The 16,820-nt window shown below is 38.4% G+C and overlaps 1 protein-coding gene across 2 annotated transcripts in view; it reads right to left on the reverse strand.

The window, feature by feature from the left end:
* Positions 1-16,820, reverse strand: part of OPRM1 (opioid receptor mu 1) — a 159,923-nt gene that overhangs the window by 99,712 nt on the left and 43,391 nt on the right. The window contains exon 4 of one of the 2 annotated variants that reach the window (XM_004263698.3): positions 7,009-7,537. The exons of the other annotated variant lie outside the window; for it this stretch is intronic. Coding sequence (XP_004263746.1) covers positions 7,499-7,537 — 39 coding nt within the window. The 3' untranslated portion in view covers positions 7,009-7,498. Of the gene's footprint in view, positions 1-7,008; positions 7,538-16,820 lie in introns of those variants that run through there. 2 annotated transcript variants of the gene reach the window in all.

The raw sequence follows: 16,820 nt of genomic DNA on the forward strand, positions 1-16,820 counted from the left end.
AAGAGATTTGACAACAAATATGATAGCCTGTTCTCAAGATTTAGGTTCTTTTAAAAATCAAATTGCAAGGTAAGAAGAAGGAACTTGCAGATAATGTTTAAAACCACCTTGTCCCAGGAGATTTTTTGCTGCTAAACATTCCTATTACAGGGCATGTGACAATACTAAGGTGAATTTTCCTCACTGTCTCCAAAAGGACCCCTGTGTTCCTTCTCTGAAACCATTAAACAAATATGCATTTTTCTTTATAGACAATGTAAGTCTATAAAGACTTGCTAAGAATGGGATACTATTAGTTCGAACATAAGTAATAGGCACCCCCTTTTTTGATTGCACTGATCTAGACTTCATGCACATGACTGTGGGGTGAAAAGCAAAGCATATTTGATTCATGAGGTAGATTTGAGTGACAGCAAATCATGAGAAGTGCAATCATTGAGATGTACAGACAGAGGCAAATTTAGTTACTGTGAAAACTGTATCTCCTTTCATAAGATATATACTTGTAACTCATGTGTCAAGAACCATTCTTTCAAAGCCAAAACTGAAGAAGACATACTATCTGAAAAATATAAACATATTTATGCTTCCGTTGAAAAATTGGGAGCTGCTATGATTAACACTGGGAAATTTTTACACTAACATAGGGCTGTTTGTGCTATTGCCACAAGTGCAGAGGTTTTCCAGAAACACAGAGCTGTAAAACTATCTAGTGTAGCTGTCTGCACTCAGATGTGGTTTCAGTAGGTCTTGCTTCTGGTCTGATAGATGCTATAGCAGTGGTCCCCAACTTTTTGGCACCAGGGACCGGTTTCGTGGAAGACAATTTTTCCACGGACCGGGGGTGGGGGGAAGGGATGGTTTCAGGATGATTCAAGTGCATTGCATTTATTGTGCACTTTATTTCTATTAATATTACATTGTAATATATAATGAAATAATTATACAACTCACCATAATGCAGAATCAGTGGGAGCCCTGAGCTTGTTTTCCTGCAACTAACGACAGTGGTCTTAAGTATAATCTGGATGCCGTGTTCTGTGACTATGAATCCTGAAGCATCTCACACCAGGGAAAATGCAGTGGTTAGGCCAAGACATTGATGAAGATTCATGCTTGTTCCCATCTCCTGCCTAACCCAAACAATATGGCTCTTGAAAACAGAATTATGTTGAGAATCTAGGCAAGAATTTTGTTGCTTCTATAATGGCAGTAAGAATTCCTAAAGGCACTCATTTCCTGTTGGTGGATAGCCTATGAAGAGGATAGTGTTTTTGATTATGACCAACTTCTGCAGTTGCACAGCCATAGCAGAGACGTATGTGGTCAGTAAAGAAGCCAAGAAGCTGAGGCTACCATGTCCTATCCTAAGTCTGCTCTGGCTAGAACACTGCAGAGCTTGGAAAACCCCAAGGGATAATATCACCTCCTGCAGTATTCATGGCTGAAGCTGGAAAAGTCACCTGTGGGCCACCTCATCTTGGTAATTGCCAGTATACAGAGAAGAGGTCTGTATAAACTGATTACTTCTATTAAATGAGATGCAGCAGACATCTTATCATTTCCATGCATTTTGAATGAAACATTTAGTCCAAGCTTTATCAAGAGGATCTTATTTTCACTTTTGAACATATAAATATACTTTACTTACATAATAAAGGTCATATACATCAAACCCACAGCAAACCTCATTCTCAATGCTGAAAAACTGAAAGCATTTCCTCTAAGATCAGGAACAAAACAAGGATGTCCACTCTCACCACTATTATTCAACATAATTTTGGAAGTCCTAGCCATGGCAATCAGAGAAGAAAAAGAAATAAAAGGAATACAAATTGGAAAAGAAGAAGTAAAACTGTCACTGTTTGCAGATGACATGATACTATACATAGAGAATCCTAACGATGCCACCAGAAAACTACTAGAGCTAATCAATGAATTTGGTAAAGATGCAGGATACAAAATTAAAGCACAGAAATCTCTTGCATTCCTATACACTAATGATGAAAAATCTGAAAGAGAAATTAAGGAAACACTCCCATTTACCATTGCAACAAAAAGAATAAAATACCTAGGAATAAACCTACCTAGGGAGACAAAAGACCTGTATGCAGAAAACTGTAAGACACTGATGAAAGAAATTAAAGATGATACCAACAGATGGAGAGATATACCATGTTCTTGGATTGGAAGAATCAATATTGTGAAAATGACTATACTACCCAAAGCAATCTACAGATTCAATGCAACCCCTATCAAATTACCAATGCATTTTTTTACAGAACTAGAACAAAAAATCTTAAAATTTGTATGGAGACACAAAAGACCCCGAATATACAAAGCAGTCTTGAGGGAAAAAAACGGAGCTAGAGGAATTAGACTCCCTGACATCAGACTATACTACAAAGCTACAGTAATCAAGACAATATGGTACTGGCACAAAAACAGAAATATAGATCAATGGAACAGGATAGAAAGCCCAGAGATAAACACACCCATCTATGGTCAACTAATCTATGACAAACGAGGCAAGGATATAGGTTGGAGAAAAGACAGTCTCTTCAATAAGTGGTGCTGGGAAACTGGACAGCTACATGTAAAAGAATGAAATTAGAACACTCCCTAACACCATATACAAAAATAAACTCAAAATGGATTAGAGAACTAAATGTAAGACCGGACACTATAAAACTCTTAGAGGAAAACATAGGAAGAACATTCTTTGACATAAATCACGGCAAGATCTTTTTTGACCCACCTCCTAGAGTAATGGAAATAGAAACAAAAATAAACAAATGGAACCTAATGAACTTCAAAGGTTTTGCACAGCAAAGGACACCATAAACAAGACGAAAAGGCAACCCTCAAAATGGGAGAAAATATTTGCCAACGAATCAACGGACAAAGAATTAATCTCCAAAATATATAAACAGCTCATGCAGCTCAATATTAAAAAAACAAACAGTCCAATCAAAAAATGGGCAGAAGTCCTAAATAGATATTTCTCCAAAGAAGACATACAGATGGCCAAGAAGCACATGAAAAGCTGCTCAACACCACTAATTATTAGAGAAATGCAAATCAAAACTACAATGAGGTATCACCTCACACCAGTTAGAACAGGCATCATCAGAAAATCTACAAACAACAAATGCTGGAGAGGGTGTGGAGAAAAGGGAACCCTCTTGCACTGTTGGCGGGAATGAAAATGATACAGCCACTATGGAGAACAGTAGAGAGGTTCCTTCAAAAACTAAAAATAGAATTACTGTATGATCCAGCAATCCCACTACTGGGCATGTACCCAGAGAAAACCATAATTCAAAAAGATACATGCACCCCAATATTCACTGCAGCACTATTCACAATAGTCAGGTCATGGAAGCAACCTAAAAGCCCATTGACAGATGAATGGATAAAGAAGATGTGGTACATATATACAATGGAATATTACTCAGACATAAAAAAGAACGAAATTGGGTCATTTGTAGAGATGTGGATTGATCTAGAGACTGTCATACTGAGTGAAGTAAGTCAGAAAGGGAAAAACAAACATCGTATATTAACGCATATATGTGGAACCTAGAAAAATGGTACAGATGAACCGGCTCGCAGGGCAGAAATTGAGACACAGAGGTAGAGAACAAACGTATGGACACCAAGGGGGGAAAGCGGCTGTGGGTGGGGGTGGTGGTGGGATGAACTGGGCGATTGGGATTGACATGTGTACACTGATGTGTATAAAATTGATGACTAACAAGAACCTGCTGTATAAAAAAATGAATAAAATAAAATTCAAAAAAATATATACCTGACTTAAGTAAGGACTTTGAAAGATTTGGGGTCTTTGTAATAAATGTGGTCAGAGAGAATCTTTTCAGAGGTACTTTCTTTGTACCTTAGTTACATTTCTCTACTAGGTTTAGAATCTGTGCTTCTGAATTTCAACTTTTGCCTGTATCTTGAGACATAAAAGGTCCGCTGTGATAACGCTGAAAATAGAACTTTATTAGCATCTTTTTTGGGGGGTAATATTAAATAAGCTAAGTGTGCTTTTTCAATAATGAAATTTGCAAGTGAATGGGTATCAGTTTTAGCAAAACATGTCATATTATCTAAGGAAATGAATATTCTCTTACCAACTCAAAGCTGTTTTTTCGATGACTTTATTTTAAAACTGCCAACTGTCTATTTCAATGTCGAGAAGTATTTCAAGTGGCCAAACTAAGAGTCTTGTTCTTCTGATGGCAGAGTTGGGATGCTCTTCTATCACAGGAAATTCTGCTTGAGGTGCTTCCTGTTTTCTTAAAAGAGGTCCCTCTCAGGGTTTTGTGCCAAAGGTGATTAGAGGTGATTCCCAATGAATTCACCAAGTTACTCTCTCTCTCTCTCTCTCTCTCTTTTTTGTTTTTACATGGATAGTTTTCATTTATAATTTTCATTCCACATAGGGAGCATTTGCTACATGGTAGGTCTAGATTTTTATATACATTACCTCACTTGATCCTGACCATAACCCCATAAGGGTGCTACCAAAGGCCTTACTTTTAAGAGAAGGCTGAAGGTAAAAGGGCTGAAATACGTTGCTCAAGGCCAGAAAGCCAAAAAACGCCACAATATGTTTTCAGACGTGGATCTTGATGACCTTGAAGCTCAACCTTTTAGCTTCGCCACTAAACTCTTTTATTTGACATCATCAGATTGTTAGGGTGGATCCAGAGTATTACAGCAAAAGTTTAAAACAAACGTGTGATCAAATCCCCTTCCGAGGAGCCCCTCCCCTGAGTAGGGGTATTGGCAGTAAAGTCCTGGTGACTCACTTTTGCTCCAGCTGAGCCTCACCTCCCTCCAGGGAGAGAAGGATGCCGGAGCAAAATAACAGTGAAGGTAGAGACCAAAGAGGAAAGGCCACTATGTACTAGAGATGAGAAATTCCACAGCAAGAAATCAGGTGAAGAAGCAAAACTTCCATTTTGTATCTAGAGTCGGCATTACTGAAATGCCCAATGAGGAAGAAATTCCATGCATAAGGACAAGGGTGAAATAAAAGAATAAAAGAACAAAGAACAAATCAGAACATTACATTTTCTTAATCTTGATTTCATAAGAAGCTTCAGCTCATCCAACTGAGTCCGGGCTGTTACTTCTCTATTTGCCACGGAATTGCAATGTAGTTCTAGCAAAGTTACGATAAAAAGGAGTAGTTATATGTACATGTATAACTGATTCACTTTGCTGTACACCTGAAACTAACACAACATTATAAATCAACTATACGCCAATAAAAATTTTAAAAAAAAGAACAGGAGAAATGTTTCCATGAAAATAAAAAAATGATTTTGAATGAAAAATATAAAAAACACACTACTATATTATTCATTTTAGAATGTCTTAACTAAGAGCTGGTCATTAGTCAGAAATAATGATCATTGAGAAACAGCCTTATGAGCAGAAAGCTGTACTATGTAATCCCTTGAGAAAACTCATGTTATTATGGCCCATTAAAAATAAGAACTTTCCTCCCCAATGACTTATATACAAAGATATCATTCTCCCTTATTGTGCTTCGTTTGAATCACCCCTTTTACTTGTGGAGTCTCTAGTAGTGTATATATGTATAGAATGTATATAAACAAATGCACTTATTTGACTTCTAAATCTTTTCACAGTCCTGGTTTTAATTATTTTGATCAGGAAATGTAAAAAATTTAAAAATAATGCATATCTATTCTGGGACATTATATTTGAGAAATGGTGATTGTTAGAGGCAAATATAAGACTTCATCAGAAGGAAACACTAAAACACTTATCCTTTGTTTTGTTTTTTTTTCTCATCCAACAGAGATGTGGGCTGGATCCACATAACTACAACCTATAGGATCTGAGATAGTAAATTCATTTATTCCAATCCACGACAGCTGTCTTCCTGAAACATTGCCCTTGTGTATCTGGTGCATATTTGTGCCTTGTTAGATTGAAGAATGAATGCAGACTGTAAGGTTGAGACTACTGGCAGGTTGTAGATTCAGGAATATTCTTATAAGGGAAGCTGGCACCCTGTTTTCTACTGTGTCTTCAAAGGAAACTACAGTGTACTTGATTCATTTAATCAATGCAGACAAAAGTTCAAAGTGGAGAGCTTTAGGTCATGGGCCATCTAATTTGATTGTCGATATAGATCAAATAAAATGGGTGATTGCCAAATCTCTAACTGTATTTCATGCCAAAGAAAACCAAAGAGACGAATTGTCTTAGAGAAACTACTTAGAAGACTGACATTTTACAAAGGAAATCTTGACATGTAGCAAAGATCAAAAAGACCAACATATTGGTGATGACATTATAGAAACATAATATTCAGGAAAATATTCTTGGGTCATTGTTAACATTTCATGACCAGGTAACTACAGAGGAGTGAAAAGTAGATCACCGATTTTTCTCCACGGTCATTTGAATCTTTCTATTTTGAGATTAAGCTGACTGGATCCATATTTTTTTAAAAAAGTTTAAACTGTTCTGAAAATCAACAAATAACATCTGTCATTTTATCTTGCTGATTCAAAAGGCATAAGTATTCTGAGCAGAGTTTTAAAAAAAGAAAATACGATGTAAAGGGAGCATGTAGTAAGGAGAAATTATTGAGAAATAAAGAGTACATTTTAGTGCTTGACTTCTGCAGGGATAAAATGATGAGCTCATCGACCCACTATTACCTTTTCGAACACTTGGATGGGAGCAAAGAAACTGCACAGTTAAAACCGGGGAGAAAACCACTGAAAGCCTAAGAGTGGAAAATCTCCCATTATGACTCTCAGGAAGGACTCACAGTGCACAAGAACCAACCTTTCTGCAGCGGACACGTTACTGGGTTTCAGATTACCTTTCATGTTAATTTCTTCCCTTGCAATAATGGAGCTAGGTAAGAGATGTTATTTTTTTAAAAAAAAATACAAAACAAGACATGAAGGTGGAAGTTATGTCTTAACTGAAGATAATTTTAAGGTTAACATTAAAGGTCAAAATAGAGCAAAGTATTCTCTTACAGAAGACTGGAAAGTCTTGGAATTCCACATCAGTTGCTTTGATCAGAGGTAGCATTTACTTTACATGTTACTACAGTGAATTTAATAATTAATGGTTTTTCTTTGATGAGACTGTAAATGTTTGCTTGAAAACAATATTACATGCAGAAGGGCCATCTGCGATGGTAACCTCAATGCACATACCACAGCACGTTTCGGTCCCTTTGGGCATCTTCCTTGTGATTATGTACACAAGCAAACTCAGTGTGGTTTGGTTCTTTCCTTCCTAGTGCTTGATTTAGTTTGGTTGTCCCTCTCATGTGCAGAATGGAGTGGCCAGCGAGGAAAGAGTTTTGATGACTCAGAGCAGGCACTTTCCTAGGAAACCAGAGCTTTCCAACATTCTTGCAGTGACCTGCTTCCACATAGATGGTGGCTTCTAAGCTCAGTGAGGGTCTGAATGGCATGAGACCCAGTTAGGGTAGTGGAGCGGTTTCTGCTTCCAGATTTTCTAGCTGAAAGTCGAGAAAGAGCAAAGACAGTGAATGTTTCAGATAGGGTTGCAGTGCACATTTATTGAGCATCTTCTATGTGGCAGAATTATATTGAGAACCTTCATGTATACTTTCACCTGCAACTTTCAGAGTTTTTCCTAAATATCAAGACGTTATTTAATCTCCTGGGTCATTATGAATATGCTATTGCATTTGTACACACAAATGAATAGGAATTATACACTAGTCATGAAAGAGATGTTATTGATGGGTTCTTCAAAAAATATATTTTAACCCAAACTCTGTTTCCCTCTGTCCTTGACTCTCTTCCCTCCTTGTCTTCAAATTGTTCATGATTTGACCAAACTTTCAAAAGAAAAGCAACATCTCTTTTTGTAGTACTGTTTACATTCTTTATTTCTAGGTAAAGAAATTTTATATTTCACCCAATTCTCCAAATCAGTGGATTCTTTTTTCTGAAGCAACTGATTTGAAGTTCAGAGATTTCCCCATCCCCACCTCCACTGTAAAGCTAGCGTATCTGTTGAGCAAAAATGGGACATTTGTTCACACACAAAATTATGGCTTGATATTTTCAAATAAGGGAGGAGGATTATGAACATGAAACAAGTTTTATAATTAACAGATAATTGCTGTGTCCTGGTTTTTAACATTTTTGTTGAGAAGAAAGGAGGTGTTTGTATAGTAAGTGTAAAGGGATGAGAATTGTTTTCCTTTAACTTCATTTTGGTAACTTTCAAACTTCAGGAAAAGTGTAAGAATTAGAACGGTACAAAGAACACATGTGTACCCTTTACCCAGATTCACCTACTGTTAAGATTGTACCCCTTTCATTATACCATTTGCCTTCTCTTCTTTTTTTCTCCTTCCAAACAGACACAAAGACACACACACATGCACACACACACACATTATCTTATTGAACAATTTGATGCTAAACTGATCCCTCAATATTTCAATATACATTTCCTAAGAATAAGGAATAGAGCGATCACTATGTGATCGCTGTGGAAGAGGCAGTATGAGCCCTGGATGCCCCTGCTCATCCTCGCTGATTGTGCCAAACTGTAAGGCTAACCAGTGTCTGACCCTGAACAGTTCCTACGATGGTAACTTAGACGATTAAGTAGGTCAAGGTGACCATAGCATTGATCACCGTGGACTGCTTACTCCTGGGAGGTTGGTTTATTGCTTGCTGCCAAAGGGACTGAGATTTTAGCTATGGGTTCCTTGACTGTGACTCAACCCATTGTGTGTGCAGCCACCATCTGGTCCCATCGCATCACCCCGTGGGACTTGGGAGCAGGGAGAACCTACCAAGCTAAAGCTTCTACAGCTCACTGTGCCCCTAAGTATTTTTATCTACTTTGGGCCCCTATGGACTTGTGGCAAGACAACCTGTTTGCTTGCTCAGTCATCTCCTTTGGAGTCTCGTTACTTCTTCTCATCTTCTAAGAGGATGAGATCCTTCCCAAACTGTACAACACACAGTGTGTCAAGATGGATGATGACTTTTTGAAAGAGAAAAGACAAGGGCTCATGGATGAGATTTGAGGAGGTGAAGAAACTCCTTGGGAGCTAGTGGCAAATGTTCTGGCCCCTGTGGTGCAGAGACAGGGAGTGAATGGTCCACCCTGTCCTACCTGTTGTTAAACATGAGTTGAGTTGATGGATGGAGGCTTAGCAGTGAGGGAAAAAATCTAAGCAGCTTCCCAAGTGGTGTCATGGTTGCTGCTTGCTCTCCTGTGGACTAGGGGACCAGGAGAGCACCCCAGGCCCCGCCATGGAGGAAAGCACAAATGCATTCAGTCTTAAGTCACAACCGGGAACATCCAGAGGTCGATATGTCCCTACAGTGAACACCAACTTCTAGACCCTTAGTGAGAGGGAAAGGAAGCCAGCCCAGGGGCATTTCAATCAACAGACGGAGCAACTGTTAGACCTAGAGCTGACGGAGGAGTGAGGAAGGTTATGCTCTTAGAGGGTGAATGGAGCACCTCGGCTGTCAAAATCTTGGGTGGGCTGTGACTCGAAAGTGGCTTCCACAGGCAATAAAGAAAATATTCTTTGCGCTATGACTCCCCATTACCAGAAACGTAGCTCAGCACTTCATTTCACTGTCCAGCCATTGGAGACAATGTGTGCCTTGTCTGTGTACGCGTTTAGTTGTCTGCAGGTTCATCAGATAATCTGTCAAATTTGCCTGAGGACATAAGCATGCGGCACTGGAGGCACTGCAAGAGCAGCCCAGCCCTGGAGCTTTCTGAACCACAGATTTCTGTAAGAGGAGGCAGCCTCCATGAGGGGTATCCCTAGGAGCCTTCCTGGCACCATTCCCCACTTCAGCTGCGGCAGGAATATCTTAGGCTTTGGTGTTGCTGGGAGGGGGAAATGATGAATGCTCTCTCTGTCTCCAGATTCCAGCCCCGCAGACTGGCAAAGCAATCACATGGTCCACTGGACACGAAACAGCTCTGAGTGCCGAACTGACCTACTGCGGGGTTTATCACCCCGGTCTGTGTGCTGTGAGGTCAGAGGAACTCATGTGGGGTTGGCTGGTCTTGCGCTATGCCTAATGCAGCTCCCAAATGTGAAAACCTTGTACGTGTACCAACACACACAGATAGAGGCAATCTTGTTTCATTTAAGCTCATAGCAATTCATAAGCTTCTCCTGATACCTGAGTGCCCTTGGGTCATGCCATGTGTGGCTATCAAGGCCACAACTATTTGGTGACCCTGCTCCTACGGGTTCTCCAGATCAATGTAATTGTGAGCCAAATCACGTTCAGCAACAAATCTAGAACTGGAATAACCTGTCCCCTTCAGTTATATGTTTGTTACACGGGAGAGAGAGTGCTACAGGCTATCTCTCTACTAGGCGTGGGGACGGGAGGCTTAGTGCCTCTTTGACACCCTGCAATTATTAGCAATGACACCACTCCTTGGATCACATTCCTTTCGATAGGCCCTCAAATAAAGAAGACTGTGCTACCCAAAGGATACATGAATCCCTGCGTCATACAGTAGTGTGAGTACTGTTCCCTGGCATCAGAGTCCACTTTCTAGAGATAGGCCAGGCACTCACCCTTGACTTTAGCTACCATAGCCAATGAGGTGGAATAGGCCATAGGAAAGCAACAGGCCAGGCTAAACTCCCTGACTGTAACTGAGTCACTGATTGGCCTTTGACTACATTCTGATAAGTATGGTTGCCAACCACGCCTGTTGTGTTGGCATCCATGCTATTAATAACAATATCGTGGTGCAATCCATGCACATCGTGAGAAAGCAGCTACATGAGTATCTGCAGTAAGACCTGTCAGCCCTCTCTGGGACTTAATGGATTCAGTCTGTGGTCTGGGAGTACATGGCTGAGGTCAAAAGTGCAGGTTGACCTGATCTTGTGGATAGGAATCCTATGGACAATAACCCTAATCACGTATTTATTGAGACAAATGAGACAGATTTGGTCCTAGCCTCTATCAGTATGTCTAATCCAAATTGCTGATGGGGCGGCGTAATCCTAGGAAAATTGAATTGAGCCAAGAATAAGTGGAGCTGACAGGTACATTACTGTGGGAGGCAGCTCCTCAGGCATCCCCGTACATTCTTGCTGACTGAACTGAGCTGCAAGGCCTTACTATCTTCTGACTCCAGGTACTTTCTATAGCCACATAGTCAAGGAAGACCCTTTACTGCCCAATCACATAAGGGCCACAGTAGGACCAATGTGCGATTCCTTGCTCTTACAGGAGGAAGATTGCTTTGTTTACTGCTTGCTACAAAAGGTGGCGAAGCGCTAGCTCTGGGCTTGTCAGGTGTGGTGCTATCAACTGTGTGCATAGTGACAATCAGGGTCTATTGTGTCACTCCATGGGACATGGGGGCAAGGGAACCAGCACTCCTGTGTTGATGCTCCTACTGTTTGCTGTGCTGTGAGTAATAAACTGTTTTCTCTGAACCACTGGGTCACATTGTCTATTTTTGGCACCCAGAGAGTCATAACAAGCTGAACTGTTTAGTGGCTGAGATAACTCTTTTGGAAACTTGCTACTCCCTGCCATTTTCCAAGACTGGGCTTCTTTCCTGACAGTACCACAGTACCATTATAGATTCAGTAAATTTAACATTTGACATAGATAAAATATTTTCATCTACCATCAGCTTTCCAATTTTTTCAAGAGCTTCTTAAACTGTTATTTTTTCCAGAAAGCCAACTAGTAAATCCACTTGGGCTATTTTTTAACCTATTTTGAAAAATAAAGTTTTGAAAAGCTTTAAGGTTCAAACTGAAGCTTATTTAAAGCACTTTTAATCTCTATCCATACAATGATTGACATGTGCTTCTTATCCCTGGAAGGAGTTTAAAAGATTGCCTTTTCCAATTTCATTAATCTATGGGAGGAAATAGAGGTCTTGAGAGGGGAAGTGGCAGGCCCAAGAGTATCCGTTGAGAAAAGCCCGTTTAATATTTTTATTTTTGCTCTTTGCAGCACTCTCTTCCACTTCCATTTTCTCTGTCCTATTTGTGATGCTATCCAAAGTTACAGTTGAAACCAGTACCAGACTTGGGTACTTCTGAAGCTGATTAGTGTTTCAGCCAGTAATAGACTTCAAATTCCCATTCATTACAGAAGCCATAATAACAGAGCCACACAAAAAAACTTTGGGAGTGGATGACTCATAGGTAAAGATCTCCATATACCTAAATAATGGAGAACTCATCCCTTCTTCCAAGTTCCATTGCCGGGATCAAACATATTGGGATCTAGAGTATAACAAGGGGTCACACTTCAGTGAAGGAGAATTCAAGGAGAGGTGGAATAATCTGCTAGTTCAAAGGATCCAGACTCAATATGCCATATGCTTCCTTCTGCTTTTAATATGAATTTTTTTGTTCAATATAATAAGTTCTTCCACAAAAGGAAGCTTTGGTGGTTACTTTTGTTGTTTACTACGAGAAGCTAGCCCCCAGACTCTGAATAGGGGTAATTAATCAGGCCCAGAAATGAGCCCTAATTCACTGGCCGTCGACAGAAGCTGGGAAAGTCCTGCTTATGAAGAGATCCCCTTGGCAGTCATTAGCAGGGGATGCCAAGTCCACACAGCTGGTTATCAGCAGCCTGGCACCAGAACCCAGGTGGCTTGGCTTCTATCTTGCATTCTTTCACAAGAAAGATTGTAATTAGTTAACCTTTGGCACGCTTCTCACAGTTGACAATTGATCACTTTCAAAAGATTTCCTCCTTTAGGATTGTAACCAGAAAGTGACAGGCTTCAAAACAAAGCCAAACAAAAGTGAAAACCCAAACAAAACACAACTTGTTCTATTTTCAGAGATACGAAGTTTCGATATCTTGTTTGTATTTAGACCGTATATTTTGAATGAGTGAGAATAAGAGATTGATAATCAATTTTAGAACCCTGGTTAATGCCTGAAATTATGGGACGTTGCCATTTATTCTAGTAAAGCATTGGATTTGGAACAGATTTGTCCATAACTGGGACTAATGATCTACAGTGGGCTTTTTGAAATGCTTAGCGGAAACCATTCTGTGAGATGTTACAACGTGTCTCTTGAAAAACTGAGACGGTGCTCAGATAAATTTGAGAACTTTAGCTTAAAGGACTAGATGCAAGTATATATACAGGACTAAATGCAGCACACACACACACACACACACACACACACACACACACACACACGAATACAATAGGGCTTTTCAAAGCCTTTAAAATGCTAATCCAAGTATCAGTCCCCATGACCAAAATAAGATATGCAACATTTCTGAACATTTGTCTAAAAGCTATTTTTTAACGGACCACATATTAGCACTTTCTATAGGAACTCAGTAGGACTTGTAAAAAACTAAAAAACTTATGAAAGAGTCACTTGTTCTGATTCCCTAAACATCAAATCTTAACGCTTGAGTTCTTGTAACATCCCCTTTTATGTAGGCAAAATGCTGATGTTTGGACATTCAAGACTTCCAGTGACAAGGGAATCCTAGTGTCTCAAAGCATAGAAAAGCCTTTCTTTGGTTGTATTGCAATCCCTTTCCCTGTAGCTTCCACCTGTTGGCTTTAATTATTGGAGTTGTATTGGTAAGTCCAATTCCCTGCTCACATCCCTTTAAGTATATGAAGACAACTATCTTGTGCCGTTTGAGCCTTCTATTTCCCAGGTAACCATGGGCACTTATTTCAACCATTTGCCATATTAAGGAATTTTAACTCCTTTTGCCTTCTTGGTTGTTCATCCCTGAACACAATCTATTTTGCTTATTTCATTCCTGAAGTGTGTTGTCTATTAGAGTGAGGCTAATATTTCTTTGGTTCTAGAAACCAAAATTCTATTGATGTGATTATCTATAATTGCAAGAGTTGATATGGCCTATATCATATTGTTGGTTCATGAAATAAAATCTTTATGACTGTTTGCACATCTGTTATCACTCACATTCTATCTTTCTATAATTGGATTTTTGGACTAAAGTTTTTCTTCTAGTAACTACCATAGTTTTAGTTTTTTTCTCGCTCTTCTAGTATGTTTGACTCCTTACCCGATCATAGGTTATTGAGCATTTCTCCATTGATTGGGACCCTTCAGGTGGGAATCAAAGCTGTACCATTACATTCAGATCATAATTCAATATAGGATAGAAGTGTAGAAATTAACAAGTGTTTGTCAAATCTCTTGTTAAAAACACTATTGATACTGGGGTACCTGATTTCTCTGTCCTCTAAGAAAATAAAATTTGTCTTGTAACTAATTCTTGAGAACTTATCTCACCTCCTAGAGGTTACTGCTTCCTTTCTAAGTGCTCTCAAAATACACTTTAATAATCTGATCTAGGTTCTTAAAACAATTAGCACAAAGCTACATGGTCTTTGTAGTTTTCATAACTCCTTTGCCTTTGAAGTTATGATTTGTGTTTCATTAATTGTGTTTCATTTGCAAGTTCTCTTAGTGTTTTAAGATCTCCAAGAGATTCGAGCTCATTTCTGAATGTTCTCTAACAATATCTTCACCTTTACTGGTCTTCAATTCTTTCTTAATAATGTTTCAGGCTGAAGATCGTTTCTCTGAAAGAGAAGCTTGAAATAAAATCAGCGTTGAAGAATTTTGCTTACTCTTGTCTTCCATTAATACTGAGTCTTATTCTTTGCAACTGGTTAGCAGTGCAGACTAAAGCTTTGTTTGAGAAATCAGTGTGATATTTCAGAGGAGATCTAGTCTAAAGTCAGAATACCTGGGGTCTAGTTCCAACTCTCAGGTGGTGCTTTAAGGACATGACTAATTTGGACCTTGATGTTTCTTCATCTATTAAACATCATTGGTCAGCTTAGATCAGTGGTTCTCAACTGATATTTACACTAATGGTTTTCAACTTATTGTTTTCCTTGGGGGGGCAATGTCTGGAGACATTTTGGCTGTCACAACTGGGGATGGGTGGGTGATACTGGCGTCTAGTGGGTAGAAGACAGGGATGCTGCTAAACATCCTGCAATGTGCATCCCCTCACAACAGAGAATTATCTGGCCCAAAATGTCACTAGAGCCAAGGTTGAGAAATGTTGGGATAGACCAACTTTACGATCCCTTTTAGCAGCATTAGTTCATTCCTTTAAACTTTTCATTACAAGAGCTGTAATTCAACTTCTTGGGGGAAAGAGAATAGAGGAGGTGAAAACAGTAAAACCTCACTAAGTGGCTTACACTAGTATTATTAGCCAGTTTCCTGGCACTGTGCTATGTATTTTACATGGCTAATTATGCATCACATTCACATCAAAATAACTGTTAGACACTATAGTTACGACCGTTCTTACATATAAGGACATTGAAATATAGACAGTTTCAGGAAATTCCACAGGGAAATTCAGCTGGTCAATGGTAGGATCTGGCCAAATAAATGAGCCATCTAAATTTTTAAGATTTTATATTATATTTATATTATATTATATTATATTATATTTAAGATTTTATATTATATTTGCTATTCTTATTTAATTATAAAGTTTCCCTTTATCTGCTGGTATTTTAAATTAAATTTACACATAGTAGAGTTTACATAAAATATAATTATCTATCTTTTTCTTTAGTCACAATTTTTAAAAACTCTATTTGGAAACTAGGTATTTGAAAAGACTCTCACAATTATATATTTTATATTTGGAAAAAAGCATACAATAAAAAAATACATTTCTGGCCTACAATTTCTCCATTTATAACATCAGGCGGTTTGGATTAGATGATCTATATACTTTTTCAGTTCCAATATTCTAGAACTGTGAATATTTTTCATCTTCTTGATAAATCCAATCGCATTATTGGGATTTAGATGTTGATATTTACTTACAGTGTAGCCATTTGAAAGGTTATTTGTTCCACTGAATTTCTGAAATAACCAGAAAAATCTTCAGTTGTTAAAGGGCATACTAGCCATTCTGCAAGCCTCTATCTGCAGCATTTTAAGGTTCTAGGAGTGGCATGTATCTCGTCTGTTTCCAAAGAGTATCTCAAAGACAGCACTTTTTAAAAGTTGATGTTTCGAATTTGAATGAGCTCACATGTAACTATATTTGAGGATTTCTGAGTATAAGAACATGTTAGCTGACATGACAGAGAAAAAGAAAGAACAACAAGAGTGAGATATTTTTGCTAAGTTGTTAAATTATGGGATGGATTAAATTGGTGATTGCATTGTGAAACGTAGAATGGCCATACTCTATTTCACATCCACTATTCACTAAATTTTCTCATTGTTAAGTTTATTTTTAGTAATTTAACTTTCTTAAGATATTCTTATTTATTAATGTCAATTTCCATAGGCTTTACTTTTTTGCTTTCATATCAGATGTCTTAGAGGTACCTATTTTATCACAAGAAAAATTTTATTCATTTCTTGTGCTTTAAGGGACTTAGACATCATATGGGACTCTGGATCATACATATAATTTATATATAATATTTTTTAATCTTTATGAAGATTTGATAATGTATGTAGAAAAAAAAGGAAATAAGTAGGGCTTGATAGATTTTGTAGATTTCCAGTATCCCTGAATTTCTGTTGTCTATATGGAAAACAGAATATTAGGAAGAATGTGACTAATTTCCAACACAAAATATATTCTGTGTCAGCTTTTTTCTTTCCCTTCCTTCCTTTCTTCCTTCCTAATAAATACTGCACTCTATACAGACAAATAGCATGAATTCTTTTTCTACATATTCATTCTCATTCTTGGACCAAGGGGGCCATTATTTTAAATTATAGTGAA

This window comes from Orcinus orca, chromosome 12 (assembly GCF_937001465.1).
Source record: "Orcinus orca chromosome 12, mOrcOrc1.1, whole genome shotgun sequence".
In the NCBI taxonomy this organism is placed as follows: domain Eukaryota; kingdom Metazoa; phylum Chordata; class Mammalia; order Artiodactyla; family Delphinidae; genus Orcinus; species Orcinus orca.